This window comes from Pleurodeles waltl, chromosome 4_2, assembly GCF_031143425.1.
Source record: "Pleurodeles waltl isolate 20211129_DDA chromosome 4_2, aPleWal1.hap1.20221129, whole genome shotgun sequence".
Taxonomy (NCBI): domain Eukaryota; kingdom Metazoa; phylum Chordata; class Amphibia; order Caudata; family Salamandridae; genus Pleurodeles; species Pleurodeles waltl.
Genome location: NC_090443.1, coordinates 802582268 through 802608850, shown reverse-complemented (window position 1 = coordinate 802608850; position 26583 = coordinate 802582268). Strand labels below are relative to the sequence as shown.

General features: G+C 44.5%; 1 protein-coding gene across 1 annotated transcript in view; it reads right to left on the bottom strand.

The window, feature by feature from the left end:
• The window catches only part of RPE65 (retinoid isomerohydrolase RPE65), a 227103-nt gene that overhangs the window by 126355 nt on the left and 74165 nt on the right, over positions 1 to 26583 (bottom strand). The window contains exon 7 of the mRNA XM_069232453.1: positions 20530 to 20611. Within this exon, the coding sequence (XP_069088554.1) occupies positions 20530 to 20611 (82 nt within the window). The remainder of the gene's footprint in view (positions 1 to 20529; positions 20612 to 26583) is intronic.

Here is a 26583-nt window from a genome sequence, read left to right as displayed (position 1 = left end):
GTCACGTTCTTCTTGATGCAATTCATCACTAGCCATCCAATCCCATTCTTCCATACCCTTAATTAGTCATTTGTTTCTGCGTACCCTGGCCATAGCTTTTTTCTAACAACAGTGTCCCTTCATTACAAACACATATCGTGTCACAAGTGCACCTCAATAGGTATCTTAGAGGGGAGGAAGTAGAGCACCATGCAACTGTAGCATATTCTTGCCCCTTTAAGTCTACAATGTAGTCCCAGAATACACTGCTTCAAAATAAGTACTACAGGTTCCTCACCACTCCTCGAAGAGAAGAAGCCACTCACTACCAACATTGCCTAGCAATTTGGCTGGACCTTATTATATGCAGGAACCCTCCACTATCTGCTCGCAACTGGGCAGCTGCCTAGTCCGGAAGGATCATTCTTAAGAATAACTGCTGGCACAAAATATGCCCTATGTATGTCTAAATCTAGCATTGCTTCTGACAGTCTTCTGACTGTTTGTGCTTAATCTCAAGTGCTGCAGGAGACCTGTCCTTGCAGAGTGCCTCGAGCGGAGTGGACACATGGTATCCATCCCCCTTAAGCCTCTCCCCCCTCCCAAAAAGCCCTCAATCAATTCCATCTATTCTGCCAAGGTGGCCAAGTGGGGTGATCTTCCAGTAAAATCTTCCCAGTTTACTTATGCTGATTTTACTAGTCTGGCAAACAAGAGGAACTGTTACGGACGAGCGCTAGTGTGCTCTTTAGCCACGACTCATACACCTTTTTAAACTGAGTGACAGAGGAGAATACCTATCTAATGCAAAACAATTCATGCAAGACACCCTTGGACTAAAGAACCCTGATGCAAACCTGCACACCTTGCTGCGCTGGGTGATGGGGAAAGGGCAGTAATGTGCCATACTTAACATTGTATTACTCATTCCTGTCTTCCGTGCGCTGGTGCACAAGGTGCTGCCTAGTGCCAACGCAGGCACCCTTGCACCATGGTGCAAGGGCCTCTGTGTTGCAGACGGGATTGTTTTTGTGCAGGAAGGGAACACCCTTCCTACGTCTCTCCAGGCACGGCATAAGGGGGAGAAATATCTTTTTTCACTCCTTGTTACTTTCTCTTTCTGTGTGTGCTGGATTCTGCAGGCCACATAGTAAGAGGAAAATGCCCCTCAAGATTCTTTTTGTGTAGGAAGATATCCCTTCCCACTTGGAACAAGCGTATCTGTTTTTTTCTACTGTCAGCTCCTACCTTCCTAAACAAAATAAATGAGGTGAGTGCGAAGTTGTAAAGGTCTGCCCTTCAAAAATTAGTGAACTATGGGCCAGATGTATGAAAATATTTTGCACTCGTAAACGGTGCGAATCGGTAAATTCGGCCGTTTGCGAGTGCAAAATAGTGGTCTGCAATGCGTGAAAGGCATTCGCAGACCACAAAGTAGAAATCGCTAAAATAGCGATTTCTATCGTTGTGACCTGGATTTTGCGAGTCGCAAATTGCGATTCGCAAAATCCAGGTCGCAAGGCGATGCTGCAAAAAATCGCAAATTGCGATTTTTCGCAGAATGGCATTTTGCACATGCAAACCAGGTGGTAACCTGGTGCAAAATTTAAAAATGCAGTTAAACTGCATTTTTAAATTGAACATGTAAAGCACACATGCCCTTTTGGCATGTGTGTACCTTACATGTTGCAAAAAATTATTTTGGGGTGCAGCAGAGGGGGCCTTAGGCCCCCAGCACCCTGATCTTCTGCATTTCCAAAATTGCGATTTCTGGTTCAGAATTCGCAATTTTGGAAATGCAAAAAATTCGCAGCTATGGGCCAACAGGCCCACAGCTGCGAATGGGGCCAGTATCGCAATTTGCGATTCGGTAATAGCATTTGCGATTTTTAAGAAATCTCTATTACCGAATCGCAAATGTGATACATGGGACTTTGCGAGTCAGTAATAGCGATTTCTTAAAAATCGCTATTACTGAATCGCAAAGGGCCGTGATGATACATCTGGCCCTATGTTTTTTAACTTTGCATTCTTCTTCAGATTTTTAAAGAATGCATTTTTGTAAATGGGACAAATAGTGGGGCAAATTATGGAAAACAATTCCCCCATGGGTTGATTTTTAGTAGAAAAGGCTAACACTAAAACATTTTTAGCTCAAGAAGAGAAATTCTCTCAAAAATTGAGCAAAATTAGGAAATTCAAGCAAATGTATATACCATTGAAGTTTGAAATTTGACCCCCTAGCCCAACACTCGAGTCTCGGGCCGAGCAATAAATATTAAGCATGATTTTCATTGCATGACTAATATTTGATGTGAAAAAAATGCAAATGAAGTATATGTATGTGATGGAAGGCACACTGTGTGCCTCAGACTCCACTCTTTATGATATTTTGTGATGCCTTAATACAGTGCTGCTTTTAAGAAGGTGAATCAAAGATGATAACGCACAGGATGTGATTCACAAAGAAAACAGTAAATATACTCTTACAGATTTACAACTATGTACTAGTGTAGATTTACTACTTTCCAGGATACAAAAACATTCACATGAATCCACATGGACGATTGTGCCATGCGCGGGTTTCAATGTGGATACCTGGGAAAGTCATGAGACATTCCTATTTGGTTCCTATTGCTGCTATACGGTGTTCTCCATATTAGAAAACTCCACAAAGGGGGGGGGGGCATAATCCTCTGTGCAAATGCACAATTCCTTTTTTTTAACCGATTGAAGGAAAATACTTTTACTCTTCAATAAACCCTTTCCTCACCACCTAGTAACTAGCAATTACTGTTTAATTACAGCACACACTTACAGTGAGACCTACAGAGCCTTATGCATTTCTCTGGGTTCTTGTTTTTTTTAAATACTGTTCAAAGATTTGCTGCTACCACAAACGCGCTTTTGTGAATACAGAGCTCTTTCCTTTGTGTCGGTGCTAATCCAGTTTGATGTAGTATTAGCCTTGTTAGTGACTGACTGATGACATACCTGCACATTGCATTTCACCAATACTTCACCACTGTTTAGATTCCAATAATATTCATAGATAGGGCACACATATCAAACATCACCCTGTTAGGATATGGACACTTTTGATCACCTCTTTGAGAAAGATAGGCCGAATTGACCTGGTCAGATCGTTTCTTCCCTAGTCACAGCTGATGCCTTCTGGGAGAGATTCCTTCCTACAGATTGCTATTTCTTCAGCCTGTTTCCTAATTGCTATTCATTGATGAATTCTAGTAATTAAATGCAATGGATTTCCAGTGGCAACACCCCACATTTCACCAGTTTAACCTCTTTTTACAAAAACAAAGAACTGCAGATCCGTGGTTTGATCGTTACAAACATAGCAATCGTTGCCTCACGCCTATGGTTAGATAATAAATGCCCATTATATTCATGGATCAAATATCATTTAGTGAAGTTTGCTGTTTTTATTTATCACACTAAATTGATGGTTTCATCGCACCCTTTCCATACAACAGGACAAGTGGATCATAAACAATAACCTTCTATCCTTTATGCCAGTTGTAATTACAGTGTTAAATGAATCCTTCTCTGTTTAAAGGGGGTCATTTTGAAAGGGGCTATAGATTGAATAATGCCACCATTTTTCTCTAAACCCAAGCAGACGTCATCAAATTAAAGAATATTATGGAATAGTTATTGTGTGTGACTTTTAGTGATGCAGGACTGTGTAAAGAGAACATTTTTCTTCTCCTCACAAGATGCCCCCCTTGAACAATTTTTGATGCTCCTTTCACCAGGTTCAACAAGATAAAAGATTGAGTCACACTCTCTCCTCACCGGATTCCAGCCTCTGTTATCTTTTCACATCTCTTTTCATTTTTCTAGTTTGCATGTTTTCTACTTAATACATTTTATTCTTTCATTAAAACTTGGCTCAGTTTTCAGTGCTCCATTTCTTAACTGCATTGTGTTTTTTTTAAAGTATTGTTATATTGTACAGCCCTTGCAAATATGAAATCGGAATCAAACTCAAATCAAAGCAAATAAAATCAGGGTTTATAAAGTGCAACTACTCACCCGTGAGGGTCTCAAAGGCGCTAAGGACGTTTGTCCTCTGAGCTTCAGTCGAAGAGTCGGGTTTTAAGGTCCTTCCTGAATTGGGGTAGTGATGGTGACTGCCTGAGGAGCAGGGGCAGGGTGTCCCAGCTCTTTGCCGTGAGGTAGGCGAAGGAGCTCCCACCAGCCGAAGTCTTCCATATGCGGGGTACGGTGGCTAGTGCTTGTTGAGTGGAGCGGAGAGGTCTGGTGGGGGAGTAGAAAGTGATGCGTTGGTTGAGGTAGGTGGGTCCTAGGTCATGGAGGGCCCTGTAATCATGGACAAGGAGCATGAAGTTAATTCTGTTCTCGATAGGGAGCCAGTGGAGGTCTTTCAGGTGACTGCAGATATGTTCACTGCAGGGAATGTCCAGGATGAGTCTGATGGGGGTGTTTTGGATGTGCTGTAATTTCCTGAGGTTCTTCTAGGTAATACCCGCGTTGAGGGCATTGCCATAGTTGACTATGCTGGTAACCAGGGCATGGATTACGGTTTTGCGGCAGTCCTTTGGGATCCATTTGTAGATCGTCCGTAGAAGTCGGAGGGTGTAAAAGCAGGAGGATGTGACTGAGTTGACTTGGCGGGTAATGTTGAGCAATGAGTCTAGGATGATGCCAAGGTTGCGTGCGTAGTTTGTTGGGGTGGAAGGGTGCCAAGGGTTGATGGCCACCAGAAGTCATCCCAGGCTGAAGTGGATGGTCCCAGGATGAGGATCTCGGTCTTGTCAGAGTTGAACTTGAGGCAGCTGTCCTTCATCCAGGCGGCGATGGCTTCCATCGCAATGTGGAAACATGGCGGTAGTTGGGTTTTCGGTCACTGAGATGATCAGAGGGGTATAGTCAGCGTAGGATAAGATGTTTAGTCTGTGGTCACTGACGATGGATGAGAGTGGGGCCATGTAGATGTTGAAGAGAATGGGGCTCAGGTAGGAGCCCTGTGGAACTCCTCAGCTCATCTCTGTAGGTTCCGACAGGTAAGGCAGAAGTCTGACTCTCTGTGTTCGGCCAGACAGCAAGGAGCGTATTCATTGTAGGGCCTTTCAGCGGGTGCCAGCTGCGTGGAGCCCGGAGCAGAGGGTGAGGTGTGAGATCGTGTCGAAGGAGACTGATAGGTCCAGTAGGATAAGGGCTGCTGTATGGTCGAGGAACAAGCAGATGTCACTGTGGTGGCGAGTATCGCGGTTTCCGAGCTGTGATTGCTCCTGAAGCCTGATTGGGAGGTGTCCAGGATGTTGTTGTCCTCGATGTGCTTATGGAGCTGAGCGTTGATGGCCTTTTCGATGATCATGGCTGGGAAAGGCAGTAGAGAGATGGGGCAGTAATTCTTGAGGTCCAGGGGGTCGGCCATAGGTTTCTTAAACAGCAGGGGGATCTTGGGGTGCTTCCAGTCCTCTGGGAAGGTGGCTGACTCTATGGAACAGTTGAGGGTGTGTCGGAGCTCGGGTGCGATGGATGTGTGGGCCTTGTTGAAAATGTGGTGAGGACAGGGGTCCATAGAGGCTCCGGAGTGGATGCTGCTCATGATTGTGTGGGTCTTGTATGTGGTAAGGGGGGTCCAGTATTGTAGGATTTGTGATGGTTTGATGGGATGGATGTGGGGGTTGTTGGAGGGCTCGGTGGGTCTTGGGAACTGAAGCGGTCATACATGTCTCATTTTCCGGTGGAAGAAGTTGGCTATCCTCTCGCAGAGGTCTTAAGATGGAGGGATGTTTGCTGTTTCTGATTGGTGGTTGGCAAACTCTCTGACCACAGTGAAAAGCTCTTTGATGTTGAGAGCGGTGGTACTGATGCGGTCCTGCAAGGTGGCTTTTCTGGTGACTCTGATGAGGTGGTGGTGGGATTTGGTGGCCGCTTTCAAAGCCTCGAAATCTTCTGGGGACTTGCTGTTCCTCCATCTTTTCTCTAGCTGTCCGCAGGAGCGCCTGAAGTCCTGGGGTGCGGGGAAGAACCAGCTGGCCTTCTTGCGGTGGTGTTTGGCTGAGGTCTTGTGGAGACCTGGTAGTTTGTTGGTGCATTCGGAGATCCATTGGTGGAAGTTCCATGCCGAGATGTTAGTGTCTGATGTGAGGGGTGGGGAGACTTGCTGAGGATAGCTGTTTCTCTGTGATCTGGTTCCATTCCCTGCTTGGGGCTCGAAGTGTGTGGAGGTGGATGGTCGGTGAGGTGATGGTGAAATGGATGCAGCTGTGGTCAGCACAGTGATGTGTTGATGTGTTGTCGACAGTAATGTTGCTGGTAGAAAAAATGGGGTTGAGCTTGTGTCCTGCAATGTGTGTTGGCGAGGTGACCAGTTGCTCTAGTCCTATTGTGGCGAGGTTGTCAAGCAGGGAAGCAGCGTTGGTGTCGTTGCTGCTGTCAATGTGGTAGTTGAGGTCGCCAAGGAGGAAGTGGTTCAAGGAGGGGAGAACATGAGGAGAAATTATGTTGGTGATGGAGTTGGTAAAGGTGGGACGGGGGACGGGTGGCCTGTAGATGAGGGTGCCACAGAAAGTTGACTTGGGTGTGGCTTGTATCTGAAAATGGAGGTGCCCTATGAGGGGGGAGTGTTCTTCTGCATTAGCTATGAAGCAGAGGGAGGATTTGTGTATGATGGCCTGGCCGCTGCCTGGACGAGAAGGCCGGTCTTGGTGGAGCAGTTTGTAGTCACTGGGGATGGCGACGGCTATGTCCAGTGCAGATGCTGGGTTTGTCCAAGTTTCAGTGAGGAAGGCGATGTCCAGGCGGGTGGAGTCTAGTAGGTCCCAGAGTTCTATGGCGTGTTTGTGGGGGGGAGTGGATGTTGAGGAGGATGCAGCTGAGATGCTCCAGGTTGGTGTTCGATGGTTCCGTGGTGTGAGTGTCTGGTGTTTGGTGTAGGGTGAGGGTGCGGCGGCAGTGGAGGCCAGGGAACGGTTCATAGGTGTGTCTGGTTGATGCAAGGTGGCAGGCAGCGGATCATCCTGGGTTCATCAAATGGAGGGTCTCCACGTTGCAGTGATGGAAGGTTGGAGGGCCACAGATCAAGGTGCTGGGAACGGTCCAGGCGCGGATGGAAGCAGGCAGGCTTGCCTTTGGTGTGCCACCATATAGAAGGGGAAGGAGGTGGGGGGTCCAGTCATTTGGGAGGGTGGAGGGTGAGAAAGAGCTTCGCAAGTAGGAAGGGGCGGGGCCAGAGGGGCAGCAGCGGTGCAGGAAAATGCAGGGAGAGTGAAAAGAAAGTGAAAAAGACAAGAAAGAAAGAAAGAAAAGAAAATTAAATAAAATAAAAATGACAGAAAAATAGTCAGAGAGACAACAAAATACTTATATGCAGATGACCACTAGGCCACCAGGAATGAGGCGCAGGTGGGAGCCTGCGGGTGGAGGTGGACCTCAAACAGAGTCAGGCAGGCTCTCAGTTCCCTCGCAGCAGAGGCAGCAGCAAACAGTTGGACCTCCACAGAGGAGTGCAAACAGGCGCTGACTAGGTGGTCAGAGGAGTCGCCCTCTCACTATGCAGCAGGCGCCATTAAGACGGGAGGGGGAGGCGGGCAGTCCGGTCAGCTGGGAAGGCAGGAAAGTGCTTCGCAGGGAGGGAGGGGGTGGGGCCGCAGGGGTGCGGGAAAACACAGAGAGTGAAAGGAGAAAGATAAGAAAGAAAGTAAATACAAATTACAGAAAAATAAGCAGAAGTAAAGAGACATCAAGATACTTACATGCAGATGGCCACTGGGCCACCAGGGATGAGGCGCAGGCAGAAGCCTGTGGGTGGAGGTGGGCTTCAAACTAAGTCAGGCAGGCTCTCAGTTCGCTTGCATCAGAGAACAGGTGGGGCTGCACAGAGGAGAGCTAACAGACGCTGACCATGAGGTCAGAGGAGCTGCCCTCTCAGTATGCAGCAGCCGGCATTAAGAAGGGAAGGGAGGAGGGGGATCCGGTCAGCTGGGAGGCGGGAGCGCGGGAAAGCGCTTCACAGGGAGGGAGGGGGCGGGACCAGAGGGGCAGCAGTAGCACAGAAAAACACGGGGAGACTGAAAGGAGAGAGAAAGAGACAACAAGAAAAATGAAATAAAAATGACAGAAAAATAAGCAGAAGTAAATAGAGACAGCAAGATACTTACATTTAGATAGCCACTAGGCCACCAGGGATAAGGCGCAGGCAAGAGCCTGCAGGTGGAGGTTAATCTCGAACTGAGAGTCAGGCAGGCTCTCGGTTCGCTCGCAAGCAGAGGCAGCAGCAAACAGGTGGGGGTGCACAGAGGAGGGCGAACAGACACTGACCAGGAGGTCAGAGGATCAAAAGGTGCTTAGCTATCAAAAGGTGCTCTCTTAATTAACCTGACAGTGTTCTTCATATGCATTAACTTACAGACAAAATGTGACGTTCCCCATAAGAGATTCAAAAATACTGTTCCTTTACTTTTTTAATCCAAAGAGTCTCCTTTTTAATGTTGATTTACACCCATCCCACACCTATCCTCCCCTATTCTTACCTCCCAAGTTGATCAAACTTACAAATTATATTTCTTTCACAGCCTTACCTCACTGTAGGCACTAATAGTTTTGTAAGTGCAATATCCACATGTGTTGTGGCCACCACTTCACTTCAGACTACTCATAGAGCCCTTACTTTGCCTGCCTGTAAACAATGCAGGCAGTAAGCTTCACTTCAGACTACTCATAGAGCCCTTACTTTGCCTGCCTCTAAACAATGCAGGCAGTAAGCTTCTCTTCTGTCCCGTTTCGGTGGACCATATAAGCCATCTAGCTTGGCTGCCTATAACTAGTGCATGCCACGTGCTGCTCCTCTGTTGCTTTTAGCTGGAAACTATATGGCATTTGTCCTGGCTACCTGTTACCAAGGTACACCCCCTGGGCTGCTCCTCAATTGCTCATTTGCTCCTGGGAGACCCTACAAAGTCATTATCATGACTGTTTATTACCAGTGTATGCCAGAGTCTGCTCCCCTGTTGCTCTTGTGTGGACCTTATAAATTATTTAGCCTAGTTGTCTGTAACCAGGACTAACTAAGGGCTGCTCCTCTGATGCTCCTGGGTGGAACCTAGCAAGCAAACTCTGTTTAGCACTCCCAACTGCCAATGTCAATATGGTGAATGATATTTGTAGGGGCTAGATGTTAGGCAATAGCTTCTTTGATTTGGGACTTGCCACAAGTTTCTCCTATTTTTGTGGTTACTTTGGTGTGGGCATGCTCTCCCAACTGTGATAATGGTACCCTGTGTGCCTGCAATTAGCTCAATGACCATCTATCCTCCTGATTAGACCTTAAATAATATTCCCTGTGGCTGCATTTTTCTCAAATAAGCCTGCATGTTACTCTCCATTTCCCCTAAGTAGACTCTTTAGTCACTTAGGATGGCTGCTGCTTTCTAGTGCATGCCTTGGGTTGCTCCTCCTGGGGGTATCCTGTGAAGACCCCCTAAAGCATGCACAAAAAAACACTAAAGTAATGTGCATGCATTCTACATGGCTTTCTTTGCTTTTTGCCATTATATGCCTATATACAATGACCCAAGACAGGCTAAGTGCACCACTCCGGTCACTCGTGCACAATATACCAAAAAGCTTCCCATAAGGTCCACACTCCAATTCATCAGTTTTCCAACCAACCACCTCCACCTCATGGTGCTAATGCAAATGCCTTCCAGCTTCTTGAAAGGGGTATAAAGCTATTTTTTTCAATGTTTTGCCCAGGATATGTTTCCTATATTGCTCATGAGCTCTAATGCAGTAATGTTTTGTGCTTGTAGGGTGCTAGAAATGTTTGGCATGAGCTGCATTTAGTACAGTTCTGTGGCATGAAATGGGCGGTCCATGAACAGTAGTTAAAAGATTTTGTGGCATGCATTTTATGGTTCTATTTCACCTTTGCTGACTGAGCCACAATGACTGCATGACAAATCCCTGCTATGTCGCTCGAGGTACCCTGCGCAGCCCCTGCTCCTTAGGTTCCCTATTCCCAGCTAAACATCTTGGTGTAGTAGTATTGAGGACCGACGCAAGGCCCTCGCACACGTTCTTATGGGCCTACTTGAAGCTGAGAGACTGGCCCAATCAAAAAGGATATTTTTCTTAAATGTTTTGCACATGAAATGTTTCATAATCTCTCTGCAAACTGTAATGCAAAGCTTTCGGCAGTAATTTAAAGATTTGCATTTGTACTCTGCCGGAAATGCTTTATGCTCGATATCTGGGACTCGAAATGCTTTATGGTCCACATTGACAGCATTTGGAATGTTTTGGAACATGCACTGTGTGGTTCCAGTGTAGCTTTGTTGATTTTACGATGGTGAGCGTTCATCAATTCTGGCTGCTCTGCTTTCCTTCTGTGACTCTGACTTTTACACCTCCCATTTCACTGCTTCTATAGCACCATATTGGATTTGTTGCCCCTTCCACCCCGCATCCACTTAACCTCTCCTACCAAGGCATGCAAGTTGGGTGTCAGGTAAAAGGTGGAAGGTTACGGGTGTCTTCCTATACGTGTTGCTCATGTTTGGGCCTGTTAGAGCCTAGGGATAGGCCTCCAGCTCCTTGACTTGAGGCTCACCTGGGGGGCCCGCTCCACAGTTTGAAGACCCCTGTTCTGAAGGGGTCCTCAGCCAAACCACAAAGGTGGTATGTGCAATAAGCACATCAGTAGTTTGCGACTACACTCTGGTATGCATATAAAACATTTTTATCTGGTGGCTTAAGTGCCTCAGGTGACGTGGCCTTTGTTGCTAGTAGGTCCACCAAAAGCACAGGGGGTGGAGCTCTTTGCTTGTCCATTTGCTCCTATAGCTAACAATCCCCTAAAGCCACCTTAAATTCAGAATAGCAATGAAGACTTGGAATTTTCCCAAATCACACATATGACCTTAAATTATGATAGTTTGCGTAAGCTCTTTCTGAAGATATCTCTTGCTATTCTTTCACATTCCTATTCATGCGTAAGACAATGTTACACCAAGTCTTAAAACTTACTAACAACACAACAATAGCACTTTTTTCTGCTGTATACTTTAGAGCAACTGGAGTTCTTTAGTGCCTTTGCAAGAGGTGGTAAAGTGCTATAAAATGCAAATACAATACAACATAATTATACCAATACAATTTCCATGATCCCTGTGTTTTTCTGTGAGTGGGTATTTGAAATGACAGATTTCCCCATTTATAGCAGGGCTACATCTTATAAACGAAGTAAAGAATTAGTGAAATTACAGTGTGCTAGAGTGTAAACTATGCAATGCATGCATTGTGTAACTGGCATATGATTAAACTCGGGTGGTAAGTATTATTTGGTAATAAGAAATAAATTGACTAGTTGCATAAGCACCTTTATCTCAGCCCTGTCATAGTGAGCAGCTGAGCAAGTTAATCAGATTTAGAATTACAGCACAACAGTAGATTCTGTTGCTGCTCATATAATTTCCTTGAGGCTAATTGGCGCAACAGGAAAGGGACATTATAACCATGCATAGTTATATAGGGCCTTGTGAAATAGTATGCTTCACTGGGGTCTCCATCCCAGCAGGAGATTCCTTATCTATCCTGACTTTATAGAATCTAAAACTAGAAACCAAAAATGGCATGCAAGTGGAGTATCCTAGCTTTTAAAATTTAGAGGTTACACCATTTTCCTAAACATATCGAAAGTTAATTCAGCATAAGGCTTCGCCTGCACATCGCTTGTTCTATGCTTGTGAAATCTATTGTATTTAATATATCATGAAATGGCTTACATCCCACCCTTGCTTCTTATTTGCTTGTTATGCTTGCCACTTTTTTTTTTCTCTTTCTTTTGTGCGTAGAGTTGTATTTCCTGTTGTTCTTTGTGTGTTTCTCTTATCAGTGTCCTGTGGTACTCATTTTCATCTGCTTTGGTGGGTGGAACTTATTTTTTTGTATTTTCACACTATCAGTTTAGTGCATGTGTTTTGAGGCCCTTCCTGTCCCTTCCACAAAATGCAATACTGCAGCTTAAATTCAGAGGCAACATGTCACATTTGGTTTAACAATAAAAAATAAAGAACTGTTTGCATGGACTAATAAATATACAAAGGCAACACCGCTACAGGTTCTCAATTTGGAGCTTCAAACTAGACAAGGAGAATAAGAAAAACTACATTAAATACATAAGATTGGGCATTACATTTTTTAATAACCTTAGGTTTTACTGGTTAACATTTTGACATGGATTTCTGTTATTACCTAATTCACTAGCATACGTTCAAAATAATATCTTCTTTTATAAACAAATTGTGTCTGTGTTCACTTGTGCTACTAATCAATACAGTCATCGGATTCCTGCGGTGTGGAAGTCCGAATTTCCTCTCTCTAGTGTGAAATGAACTTTGAAGTTTACCTCTTAATGACCCTGTGAGCGCAGCTGCTGCTACTGTTCCTGCTTTGTGTTTCTATGTGTGCAATACCGACTTCATGGCCTCCATAGTAAGTGTTGGATCACGTCAGTAGTGTGTGGATGTCATGGCGAACAACACAACATAGAGAGGATGAGTTCCACCCATCCACCAGAACTAGTGCCCCAGCTCATCTTTTTCTTAAATTGTGCTCTCTTTTTTATTTTTCTCCTGCACAGTGTGATATTACCAACAACATTGTCTGCAGCAAGCACACATGCATGAAGACTCATGGCCTGCAAATCACGTATATAGCTTGTCTTTACTATTTCAAAGCTGCCTTGATTTATACATGGGTGCCCCTTTTTTAGCTATCTGAGTTGATAATGGGGGCCACTTTTGTTTCTGTTTTTTGGTCTGCTAGGCTGTTTTTACTGTTGATTTCCGTGATATTACCAGCACCATTGTCTGCAGCAAGCACACATGTATGCAGCCTCTCATACCTTGCAAAACACATATATAGCATGTCTTTACTATTCCACAGCTGCCCTGAATCACACTTGTGGGCCCCTTTTTTAGCTATCTGATTTGATGATGGGGGCCACTTTCATTTTGGTGACCAGCCATATTTTCTGTCTCAGTCTGACCTTGCCCATTCATATGTTTTTTCAGACTCGTCATACAGGTCAGATGTACCAGAGGCTGGTGCACTTGTCAGGCAATTGGCAGTGGGGTCACTCAATGCCACCTGACTTATAATAGCATCTGTCTGGATTACTGTGATCACCCCAGCCTTTTCGTGCCTCCTGGACGGCGACGTGTAGAAAACTCTCCTGACTGTACTGGCTCTCCCTGTCCCTGGCCTTACTAATTGCTTGGGAAATCCAGTCAGACTGACATAGCCTCAGTCCCCTCGGTATTTTGAAGTTGTTTGTCTTTCCGCAAATTTTAGCCCACCTGATCGAAATCTATGGCGTAAGATAGCACAAGCAATAGCAAAGCTAAAAGGTTTCGCCTATGCAAAATCTATTGGCTTTGTCAATGTGTTTTTTTTACATGTTGCACAGCAGTTAACTGGATGAGCAACATGGCTTGAATGAATTTTTTTTTTTTTAAAGCACTATGACGTGAACAGCTTTGACCACCATAGCGTGTTTTTTGTGTTTTCCTTACTACTTTAAACCATGTTGCTCAGCCGGCCATCAACTGCTGTGCAACATGTAAGAAAAATAATTGAGAATGGCAATAGTTTTCGCATAGGGGAAACCTATTGGCTTTGCCAATGCTTTATTTTACAATTGTGCGCGGTAGCAGAGTAAAATGTCTGCCGCAACAAAATGAATTGCTGTAGCCCATTCTCCTTTTGGGAAATGGTGAGCTCTATCAGGTAGGGCTAGTTAAAACAACTAAGCTGCTATTACAGATAGGGTGCATTTTCCATGTTTGCGCCACGGTGCCCCTTAAAGCAGCTGTGCCAGGTGCAAACATGGAAAATGCACCCTATCAAGAAGAATGCACTGCCCCAAGGCAGTTCATTCAAGAGAAATATGGAACTGCTGTTTAAAAGCTGCTCTGTGTTTCTCTGTGCAGGTAGCAATCCGCGTGCACTTTTAAAAGGGAGTAGAAATTCCCTTGCAGCTGGTGCAGTGAGTGAGGGCTCCTGCCTGCAAGGGAATGTCTGGGAGGTTGATGGGACCCCCTTTCATCCCTTTAGAGGGCTGTATTTAGAAGGCGCACTGCAAATAGACCACCTTTTTCTGGCACACATTCAATACGCCTTCTAAAGGCATGTTTGCCTCTGCGCCCAAGTTTGTGAGCGGGGGCAGAGACAAAGTGGTTCCCACATTTGCATGGGCCATGCTCTCTAATGATAGAGCTGGCACTATATGTGCACCATTGCTATCTGTATTACAGCAGGGAATGCAGAAGCATCTGCGACCCCTTATGTAATACCAAAGTGCCCTGACGGCGCATAAAGCGGGCTCTAATGCCCGATGCACCCCCTCAGGCACTTGTATAACAGGTCCCCTGATGTTTTTAAGTCACACTGTTTCCCTGCAGAGACCGGATGGCTGATATTGGCCTGCCTAGTGATCATCGTGAGCTGGAAGACATGTAGGAGCTGTGAAGATGAGATGCAGTTGAGTGCACACCCTAAGGCAGCTGATCATCTGCAGGCCAGAAGAGTCACTGCAGCTCTAACTAGAGGAACTGATGGATTAAAGGAATAGCCCTCGGGCTTTATGGTTGTGAGATCCCCCCTATAAGTGAACCTACATGTACTACACTACAGTCCTGCTGAAAGGGAACTGAACCACAAGAACATGACAATCACGGCCTTTGGTGGAAGTCCAAGGGCAACTGGACGAAGCACCCCTTGATCCATGTCATAAGGGATCACAGAGCCGGGTCTTAGACCTTCTTGTAAGCAACCACTGTTTTCAGCTGTGTTGATTCTGTTGGTTCAATTAAAGTGAATCAAGACTACAACTCCCAGAATGCATACGTTGTTGCACCAAAGACCAGGACTGGAACTGTGCAGGTCTTAGTGACAGGAACCAGGTAGTAATGCTACACATGACTCATGGTCCTACGAATGCCACTGCCAGGAAATTACCTAGTTTTCTGAACAGATTGAATGTTGAATAGAAATGCTGGACCAATGTCACTGCTCCTCTCTCCTTGTCCTTTGAGTTCAGGACTATTATCTGTCACTTCTGAGGCTAGATGTGAGGCTTCTGTTTAACTCCACTTCTGTCAGACTTCAGGTTTCTCAACACTGGTACTGGTCTTGCCAGTATAAACCCATACAGACCACTGTTGATGGAAAGATTGGTCAGGCAGGTCATTTTCAGAATGGTTTGCAGCCACAGGAAAAAGATGGGAAGCTCCAGGTTGGAGTCATTGTCCAGATCTTCACTGTTATCAATGCAAGTTCAGGATCACAGTTCTTAAACATCAGATTAATTGATTACCTACATAGCCTATCTATACTGCACCTGCCTTCTGAGTTCAATATTTCTACCATCCACTTCTAGCTAGGAGAGAAATGTCCAAGCTGGTTCCATAAGTCAAATTGGTCGGAAGGGTCAGTTAATTAGCATATAAAGGGGAGGGCCACTGAAAATGCAGACAAATTAATGGACTTTCTGAGGCGGTTCTCCTTTATCAAAATAAAACTCGTTTAAAACTCAGAGGGACAGTAAACCCTAGCATACATTCATACATGCAAGGTACGCATGTACAGAAAAAAATGTTGTTCGAAAGCAAAACCTTGGTAATCATTCTTTCATACTATGATCAGTAGTCCATAGACAGCACATGGGGAACACAAGGGATCACAGGTAATTTGGAAGACGAGCTTTGGCACAGCTAATAGCTCTCCCTCTTAGGGACCTACTGTCTTTGCCAAAGCTTTCTGCCAATGCTTTTCAGTAGTGGCAAAAAAAAAGAAAAAAAGGCACAATAACCTGCTTGCATCACTCTGTTCATGCACGCCTACAGAAGGATGTTGGTGCCATGCTCCTCTGTTGGTGACGTCAGTTCAATTAGTCAATAAAAAAATGCAAATCTGTGAAAGCACTTTTGTGAAGCAACTGGCTGCCTGGTCTTATATATTTATGAAAAAAAAACAGTGGGGTGGAGGTCAACAGTAGAAGCAAGTGGCGAACAGGCTGGGGGAAGCAGCAGGTGAGTGGGCATGATGAACAGAGAAACATTGGGGTGGGGAAGAAGCACACATGGGAGACAGCAACACAGAGTCCAGGGGAGGAGTACAAAAACGCAAAGCAACGAGGTAGACAGCAAACAGAGCACATGGTGGGTATCTGACTGGATAGGGAGGGGAGAAAAACACAAGCGAGAGCGAGCTAGGGAATAAATGGACTCTGATGCAGTGCTTAACTAAAAAGAAAAAAGTAGTCCACAAAAAGTGAGCAGTGGAAGGACATAAGTCAGCCAGTCCAAAGGATGGCAAATACATTGTGCTCTGTGGGAGGAACAAATACAAGAGTGACAAGGAAAGTCGTTGAATTAGAAGCACGTCAATGAGAGTGACAAGAAAGCCAACCAATGGTAAGCAATGGACAGGATGTATGCCCCTGCAAGTTCTTGGTAAACCACAATAGGTATTTTGCGAACATTCAGCTTGGGTTGATGGACAGGCAAGTATTATAAATAATGGGTATTGCTTCCAAGTCAGATATACTGACCCAGATATAAATTTCAAGAACCACCGGATTTGATGACAACAGATTTTTTTTTTTATTGTTACTAAGTCTTTGATTCACACACAGTAATGTGATAAAAGGGTAGTTATCGGCACTCATGTATGGATTTATTGCATCGATAAAATCAAACATAACTTCTTTACCACAGACACTAAGGCCCTCATTTTGACTTTGGCGGACTGAAAAGCCCGTCCGCCGAAGTTCAGACATGGAGGTTGCCACCAATATGGCTGCCTTCCTACCTAGACCATTACGAGTTTCCCGCTGTGTCAACAGGTGGAAACTAAGTTTCTGCCCGATGGCCCAGTGGCAAAGGACCTACAGCATTGTCTCCGCTCGTAATAGAGCTGGTGGGAATGCTGTAGTGCGTAGGGTGCACCAGAATCCGTCACAAAGTTCAATGTCTGCAAAGCAGACAGTGAAATTTGCGACAGGGCTGGCCAGGGGGGCCCCTGCACTACCCATTCCTAGAGCACGGACAGTGCAGGGGCCCCTCTTGGGCAACCTGCTCCCCGTTTCCGCCAGCCGTTTCATGATGGTGCTACTGCCATGAAACCGCTTGTGGTGAAGGGAGTTGTAATCCCCAGGGCAGCGCTGCCGTGGCAGATTAGGACTGCCAGCACCGCCACACCGACAAAAAGTGGCAGTGCTGGTGGTCCCACCACAACGCTACTGCTGTGGTTGTAATGTGGAGGTTGGACCACCGCCAATGCGGCGGTCCAATGACCACCGCAACCCTGGCAGTCTTAAGACCGTCAGGGTAGTAACGAGGGTCTAAGTAATGGGGACGTGAATTTTATATGCTATTTTTTAAATAAAAAATAAGTAATACTACATTCTCCCAAGAGTTAACTTAAGACTCTCAGAAGAAAAACTCCTGATAAAATCAAAGCGATTTTCTGTAATGAGGCTGAATTTTGTGTTTCACTTTTCTAGTCTTTTCACCTACCCTAGTCTCACCACTAACAACTACAGGTAGCCATGGAGAGGCTTAGTGGCATAAAAGCGACCTATGTCAAGAACTGTGTATAGAAAGTCATCTAAGACAGATGAAAAGGAGCGTTGGTTATTGATTTTCCAAACTATGTTTGTAAGCTTGAGTAATGGACAGCAGAGGTCGCATGGGGTCACAGGTGCTGTCCACGCTATACTTCTTTTGAATATTTGTATAACACAGTGAATACCGTTTCACAAGCCCAGAACAATCAGCACTACTCGGAGAGACGCTGGGAGAGGGTGGCACAGTCAATGATGCTGGAAGAGGCTCAGGCAGCAGTACATAGTTTGGGGGATCCGTGGGAGCAGTATATGGAACAGGCGGCAGTACGGGTGCAGGAGATCAGGCTAGCAGCTCAGGATCTGAGCAAGCAGGTATCTGTCTTGGTAGGGCAGCACTGTCTCAGGTCCGGGGTGCTGAGGAGGCACTGTGAGGAGCAGTGAAGGATCCAAAGAGGAGCAGCGCAGAGAGCAGTAGAAGGTCCAGGAGGCAAGCATCAGCACAAAGCCCAGGACAGCATATCAGGGTTTGGGCAGGATGAACATTTCATGGTTTAAAGGGAAAAGGGCCAGGAGCGGCTCAAAGAGGTTGGAGTAATTTGGGGCCAGGAGGTAAGAACAGAAGTGCCCGAACAATGGAGGATCCTGGGGGCAAGAGCAGCACGGGGTGCAGTCAGGAACAGTACATGGTCTGAGGATCAGAGCGAGCCTCTGTAGGATGAGCTGTGCCCGGTCCACAGCAGTGTTTAAGGGGGCAACGCAGGATCCAAGTGAGTAGAATAGGGTCCAAGCGTGAAACAACACTGAGCTTAGGGTGGAGGCTCAGCACTGGCTCCAGGGTGGGGGGCAGCCATTGGTCCAGGATGGAAAGACAGCACATAGTCCAATTTGAGAGAGTAGCTCAGGTTCAATATTTAGGGTTCAGCATAGAGCCTTCCATGGTAGGACTTTAGTTAGCAAGCAGCTCCCATCCTTGCAGAAAACAGAAACAGCAGGGCAAGTTCCTCTCCCTCTCAAAACAGGTGTGACACAAAAGCAGCACAAGCATTTCTTCCTTTTTAGGACAGGTACAGCATCACCAATACTAGCGCGGCCTCTCTTCCCACCAGCACAAATTCCGTTCACACTGGTCATGTTGACGGTGTGGCGAGTGAGGTCTGGACAGGTGGGCGACTCGGAAGATGGCCCACTTATCTCAAATGGCTGACACCTTGCTAACTTGATCTGAAGCTTTGGGGCAGAATTGCTACAAACGATCACATTTCTCTTTTTTCTGCACCCTTCCAGAGATGCAGGATTATCCTAATCTAATAGCAGCACCATTTTAAACTAGACTTTGTTAACCAAAGAGTGGGAAATGTAGTAAAGAGTTTTTTTTAAAAATCAGAAATGTGTGCACCCTCAAGTGTGTGCTGGAATACTGTGAAGTGGAGGCATTCTTGGTGCACTGATATAGACAATGTTATAAAATAGACAATATGGCCTATGATAGAAAGCAAAACAGTCAAATGGGAGAAAGAAAAGAGTTATCATATGTAGTCACAAGTATTGTTAGAGCCAATAGCTCTCGGCTCTAGAAGCCAGAGCTGCTGGATATGCCATTGTTTGCTGCCAGACCCATGTGTGCACACTGACGATGGTGCACGCCTGTCTGGCAATCTTGCAACAGGTTTTTTATTGGAGAAAAACAATTTAAAGATACCTGTTGATGCTCATGCATGCATCATAACACATAAGCAGGTGTGAGCATGCACTGTGACATGGCTAACATATTTAATATAACCATGCTAACATGGCGATTGGTTATGATACAACTGTAAGTTAAAATGTGAAAAAAAAAAAAAAAAAAAGAAGATTGCTTTAAGCACAAAAAAGAAGCAGTCATCCAGGCATCACTCTGTTACTACAAGGCCTTTTATAAAAAAAAAATAAAAAAAAAAAGATAAACTCAGGGAGTAGATTATCGAGCAGAGCAGCGAGCACTGTGGAGGGCAGGGGACCAAAAAGAGCGTGAGGGGGCAAAGGGGAATGGGAGTGGCACGAAAGCCCCTCGGACTCAAACATTTTAAAACAGTTAAAAGAAAAGGTTAACACAGGGAGAGGGATAATGAGTGGGCACTAGGCGGTAAGCATTGTGGAGAGGTCAGCAAAGCAAAAGCATGGGGAGGGGTCATAAAGAAAAAACGTAAACAAGGAAACCATGTCAGTATTAAATCCAAGAGTTACCTTGGTTATGCAGTGGAAGAATAAAACTCATCCAATAAGGACAATGAGATCGAAATAATCCTGAATGAAACCAACAAGATGGAGGAAACCATTGAAACAAGAGCAGACAACTAAGTCGTGCGGCAAACGACTAACCCAAGCCAACTCGAAGTAATGCTCTGTATTGGAAACCATAGCATTGCTGAAACCCAAGAATGTGATGTGCAGTATGATCCATATCACAGGCCTATTTCTCCATGTAAATCTTATAATAGGTGGTTATGGACGGAGAAGTCAAAGCCTGATAACTGGTGTGGCACCACAGTTTATAGGAGATTTTGGTGTTTCAAGGGTAAAATATCGTATTCACCTAAAACGACACAATTCTTTAATTATTTGGATGCCAATACAATTTATGTGTTAACAGAAAATAATAAGACTAGACTCATACATTTAAGGGAAATGCCATCAGTTGACTGTCTCAATAAAATACTGTAAGATTCAAGTGTACTAAGTGTCTGTTGGTTGCTCCGTGTTTTATGTACATTAATGTGCATACGGGCCTAATGGACATGGTATGGTGCTCTTGTAACTTCTGCATGTAAGGATCTGTATTGACTTTACAGATCTTACTAAAAAGCCTGTTTTGAGAACCTGAGAAGCACATTTCACTCGGGAAAAAAGAACGTTAAAAAAGATTTTCTGTCATATTAGAAAGAGCATACCTGTGAACATAGGATGGTTTAAACCTTTCACTGCACGGGAACTGCACGACGACTTTTGCTTTGTTAATAGGATCTTCTTTGTCTGTAAAGCAAAATAATATTTAGACATGACTATATGCTATCCACCAAGGCATTCAATAGTCCCAACAGAAGCCAAATGCAACACTTGCAGTAACACTAGACTTGGGTAGAATTTTCATTACGCAATTAATTTCACATTTCAGGATCGTCTTATTTCACCCACAGCAGACTGATTTGAATTGAAAATGTCCCTAGCACGGGCTGTAAATCTCACATACGCTGTAGCCAAGAGACATTTTCTGCTCGAGCATGCCTCCTGCTGATATCTTGTGAGGCTTTTTAGTACACAAGGTATGTTGTCACATTCAAATTTGATGTCAGACTGTCAAATTGTTAAACGCGTTCTGCGTAACAGGCGTAATTTGCGCCAACCCAATTGCCGTTCACGTGGTATTATCACCCCACCATCTTAGTGCTTAATATTATGACTGGTGGCTTGAACAATAATGATTGCGCTCTTTGTCCCATTCATGCCTTGACATTTTTTTCTCTTTCGTTTTTTTTCCCCTACACAAAGGTCAACCTCCAACCGAATACAAATAAAAACAAGCATTGGCTCTTTGTCCCATTCATGCCTGGACATTTTTTTCTCTTTCGTTTTTTTTCCCCTACACAAAGGTCAACCTCCAACCAAATACAAATAAAAACAAGCATTTGTAATGCAATGGATCTCGCGTGTTTCGTGAGTTAGAGCTATTAACGTTGTAAATTGGTAACTGGACTTTTCTTGCCACATAAACTGAAAATTAAAAGTAAAACAGTTGACAGAAGCAAGCCGATTCAAAGCGCCACCGCTGCCGTGAGCGTTATTGGCTCCCTGCTGAATGTACAGAAAGGCAAACCAAAGCTGGAGGAGGGGCCATTACACGCAGTAATAGGAAGAAGCGTGACATAGTGTGATGGCCAAAATTAAAATGTTTGCTTAGTTAAAACGCCTGGGGAGGGAACTCTGCACACAAAGAAGAAACATTTCACAAAACGCACCAATAAAAATGAAGTATTTAAGACAAGCACAACAATGAATGAACAGCAAGAGTGGGCGTGGTTAAAAGCCCACAGGGAGATTACAACAGGCTAGAGTGCTTGCTTGCTAGACCAATTTTCAACGAGTACTATACTAGAGATTCAAAAAATAGGTAAGCAGAACATTTCACCTCGAAATCATGGGAGCTTTAAAGCCACCACAAAGAAAGAAATGTCTGGAATTACAAACAAGCATTGACAAAGCCAATAGGTCTGGCTTTTGTAAGACGAAAAGATGTTTACAATACTTCAGTAAAACATAACAAACACATCACATGCAATTTTCATAACACAAAGAACAGGTACAAAATCTCTGACAGTAACAGTGAAAGCTTTACAAGCACATAAAGAACTGATACAATGAAAGTTATAGCAGTGCACACTTACACATCACTGCAAGTACACATATTCACGCAAACGCACACAAAACAGGTGCAAAAGTGGTGTAGGCCTTCCCCCTCACATAGTAATGGTACAGACAGCTTAATGCATGCATCTTCTTGCATGTAGAACTGGTACAACACAGCAGTAGTACGTTTCCTGACACACAAAACATGCACAGAATGCTCAGAAGCAGTGCAAACTTATCTGAAATAAACAGAACTATAACTGCACAGAACACAGCAGTCCCATACTTTACACACAAAAAAATAAGTGCATCATGTAAAACTAAAATTCAGGAATCGTTTGACAAAACTATAACTGTACTGGCAGCACAATACACGCTTCTTTATACACACACAGAGCTGGTACAACTTGTGCAAGGTTCACTGTTGCAAGATGTGCATGTGTTATCGTGTGTGCGATTGAAAGATGTGGTGTATAGGTTTTGTTTTAATGATTTGGTAGTGTGTGCTTGTAGAATGATGGTGTGTCAACTGGCGTGTGGGTGCCATGGTGTGTATATTTTCTGTGGTGATGCAAAGTTTGAAGGTATGAGATGCAGGTGTTTTGTGTGCTTGCGTATGTATGGTGGTTTGTTTGTGTGTGTAAACGCGTGTCCGTGTTGGTGTGTGTGTGTTTTAGTCGTAGGTAGTGTCTGTCCGTGTTTGTGAGGTGAAAAATAAAGAAATAGAGACTGATGTGTGTATGTGTGTGTACGAGAGAGCGAGAAAAAAGAGAGGGGGACACAGAGAGAGAAAGAGATGACAGAAGGGTAGCAGCACTTGAGAAACAAGCACAATAACAGCACAACTTCTCAAGTTAAGTAAGTACATTGAGAGAAAGATTAAACAACGGAAAAACACAACTATAAGTTTCAATATAAATCATGTTAAAGTGTACTGCTCCTTTCAACGGGCCCAATTAGTGAAGTGATTTATTAGCGCAGAGAAAAGTTTAAAACATGGCTTGTCTAATTAAGATATGCGCGTGCGTTTTTCTAGAAGCAAGTGTACTATTCTAAGAACAGCAAGTCTACTCTTAGCTACGCCAATGGTATCCATGCAATCAACCCCCGAAAGATGAGTTGGCCTGCTGGAATTTAAGCCTATTTCCTGTAGGTTACACTCAGATTTCTTTGGCAGGGGCATAGTATCCTTAACCATCCATCAGTATGTACAGCATTTTCCTAAGGAATCTAGGAATTGATCTTGCTGTGTGCTAGGTCTGGCTTACAGGCGTTCATGAAAATACTGCAACTACTTGTTTTTGTGCAACGAGTTTTCAAGGTAGAATGGAAACAACGTTACGTTGCAGTTTTTCTGCATGTTAAACCCACTCTCCTCTTTAGTCGCCTGTGTTTTTTTCATACAAATTCCTCTAAGTAACACCTTAAGGAGTTTAGGCACAGAATACCTCTCTGGTCTGAGCTCAAATTTTGCTCAACACGGAATCCAAAGGTGGCGGATTCGGGAATTGTGCATGATTAAGAATGGGCAGATGAGTGTCTCATGAGAGATGTATTCCAGCCCCACAGCCTGAAAGACCACTACTGCTCACTGAGAAAAAGGCAGGAGGCGGATGCTGAATTGGACAGGTGTAAGGGTGAGGGGGACAGGGGTCAAGAATCGTGGAAGGAAATGGCCAGAAAGAGGCACAGACTAATGAGTGCGCTGTGTGAAAAACAGGCACAGTGTAGAAAGCGGTGTTCTCATGTGGGATGCAGGAAGGGGTTGGTGACTTGGGCTGGGGTCTTCAAGCAACAACGAGCAAGAGAGAGGCAGAACATCATAGCCTCAAAAGTGACAGAGGCAGGGGTGGACGGACTTAATAGAAAGAGGCAGATGCGTAACAAATGCCCCTGCGTTAAAGGGGCCCGAGCTCCAGAGCTCCAGAGCTCCCTCATCACAGTACACAGTGCGCGAGCGGCAGTCTGCTGACTGGGTCCAGAGGCCAGGGGCGTAGGAGACAATAAATATCTGGGGGGGACAGGGACAGCCTTGGGGGCTTTCAATCAACACTATACAAATCGCTCGTTGTTTACGAACTGCAGGCTCCGATAAATATACACAATTATATATAATGGAAGTGAAATAGGGAGAAAGGAAGGCATGTTTACACAGTCTGAAAGTATATTTTATTGTTATTTATATTCACAAAGTAATTAGCTCAATTGTGAAAATAACATGTTGATTAACCTTGCATCTTCATGCACCAAGCAAATCAAGGTAGGAGGGTAAAAAGGAAGAACATACCCTTTGCGCCCCACACCCATCATGCCCTTCGCCTCATGCCAATTGGAACCGCACTGGAGAGATCAAAAGCGATTAGGTACAATAGTTGTAAACTGTGCTCGGAAACCATAGTTCTAATAACACTTCTACTCCTGTGTGTGATCTTGGGAAGCTCAGCTCAACATCAGTCATAACTAGAAGCATTTCAACTGAAGAAACTCTTGGAGTTACAGTCTATATAAACATGGATTCTCTAATCTCTGTATAAACTGCAGTCACTAATTTCTTTAGAAATGGCTGTTTGTGATGCACCAAGTCACAGCGTGTAAAGAAAAGACATTCACTGATTATAAAGAAAAGACATCAGAAAATGACTATGATAGGGTTATTGCAGTCGAGTTCTGACATTACAATGCCTTCTGCCAGAGCTAGCAGCCAAGGTAAAAGGCAGATCAGGTCAAGGAGCATAATTAATAAAGCTGTTTAAAGCAAAAAATTGAATGTTGCTTTTCTTTCTTCTGCTCTACTTTAATAGCTTGGAATGACAGAACCTATGCACTAAGGTTTTAAGTGGTTTGTGGGAAAGCTGGTGGTGTGACCATGTATTATATGGGGTAAAATACCCCCTGTGTACATAAGGATATTGCAAGTCACCTTAAAGTTCATAACTTATAAACAAGCAGTGGCAAAGCTAATAGGTCTCGCCCATGTAAGTTCTATTGCCTTTGCCAATGTGTTTTAGCCATGCTGTACACTAGTGAGACTACTATTCAGCATGGCTCAAAGTTAATGGCATAAAGGAGAATGATGTGTCATCGACTGGTGTGGCATAGTATCATGGAGTAAGTAGAGTGTCCTAGAATGGAGCAGTAAACTTAACTTTGAAGGAACAGGGGTCCCTGGAAAAAAATGCAACACCTCTCCCATAAACAATGATAATAAAGTAGTATGCAAATGGAATGTTTTATGCATTTATTCAATCAAAATATAAAAGATCAAATGTAGTGGGAAAACATCAACAGGGCAAATCGAGAAAGACTGGTATTCGGGCATTACACAAGTTATCTGGATGACCCAATGTCGCCAATTACAAGAAAAATGTAAAAAGTAACCTATATAGTACAGTGGTTTGGAGGAGGCTGGCCTGGTTTGTAGTGGGTACCTATGGTACTTACACCTTATACCACATCCAGTTATCCCTTATTAGTGAAATGTAGGCAGTGCCTAGACGCCAGGCTCTCTAGGGGTGGCTGTAGCCAAGGCTTATCTAGGAGACATGCAAAGCTCATGCAATACCACTGTAGTCACACAGTACTCCCACACATGAAAGAAAATACGCAGTGTTACAAAAATAAAGGTACTTTATTTTAGTGACACAAATGCCAAAAATACCATAGAGACTATACCCCCTTAGGAGGTAAGTAATACACCAATTATATACACTAGTATGCAGCAATAGCAATAAAAACAGAAAACAGTGCAATTAGTGAAAATCACAATGGTTAGAAATGGGCCGAGGGGAAACACAAACTATGTACTAAGAAAGTGGAATGCGAATGTCGGTTTCCTACCTAGGCAAGTGTGGTATGTAGAGGGGCGCCTGAAATATTAGAAAATACCAAAGGTAAGTAATAGATCCCACCTCAGAGCCCAGGAAAGCAGGAGTAAATCACAGTAACTTTCCCAGAACACACAAGAACACGAGAAATGCAAGAACCAGAAAATACTTCAAGACACAAAGGGTGGATTCCTGGACCTAAAGACCTGTGGAAGAATGGGACTAAGTCCAAGAAGCACAGAAGAGTCCAGGGAGGACAGGAGCCCCTGCTAACCCGAATCAAGGTGCAAAAGAAGAACCACTGGTGAAGAACAACAGTCAGTACTGCACCCAAGAAGATGGATGCGGGTTGGTGCAGATGATATCCCACACCGGATGGATGATTGCAGTCTGGTTTGCATCGCTGGATTCCACCAACAAGCCTTGGCACAGGCAAAGTTCATAGTTAGTGGAAAATGGTACTGCCCAGGACCAGGAGGGACCTGGTGGATTCTACCCAGGAGGAGTAGTCAGAGGGGGCTCTCAGCAACTCAGAGAGCCCACAGAATACCAGCCAGCACACACAGGAGTCCCCCAGCATGGGGACAAAGGAGTTGCAAAAGGAGGCCCACGCAGCACAAAAACAAAGGATCCCATGCCGCCAGAGAACCACTCAGGAAGCTGTGCATCTCAGGAAGGAGTGCTGGGGGCCGGAGCTAAATTGTGCACAAATAATTTCATAGAAGGATGCCACACGCCTTGGCAACTGAAAAACACGTGGTGCACGGGGTACTGTCT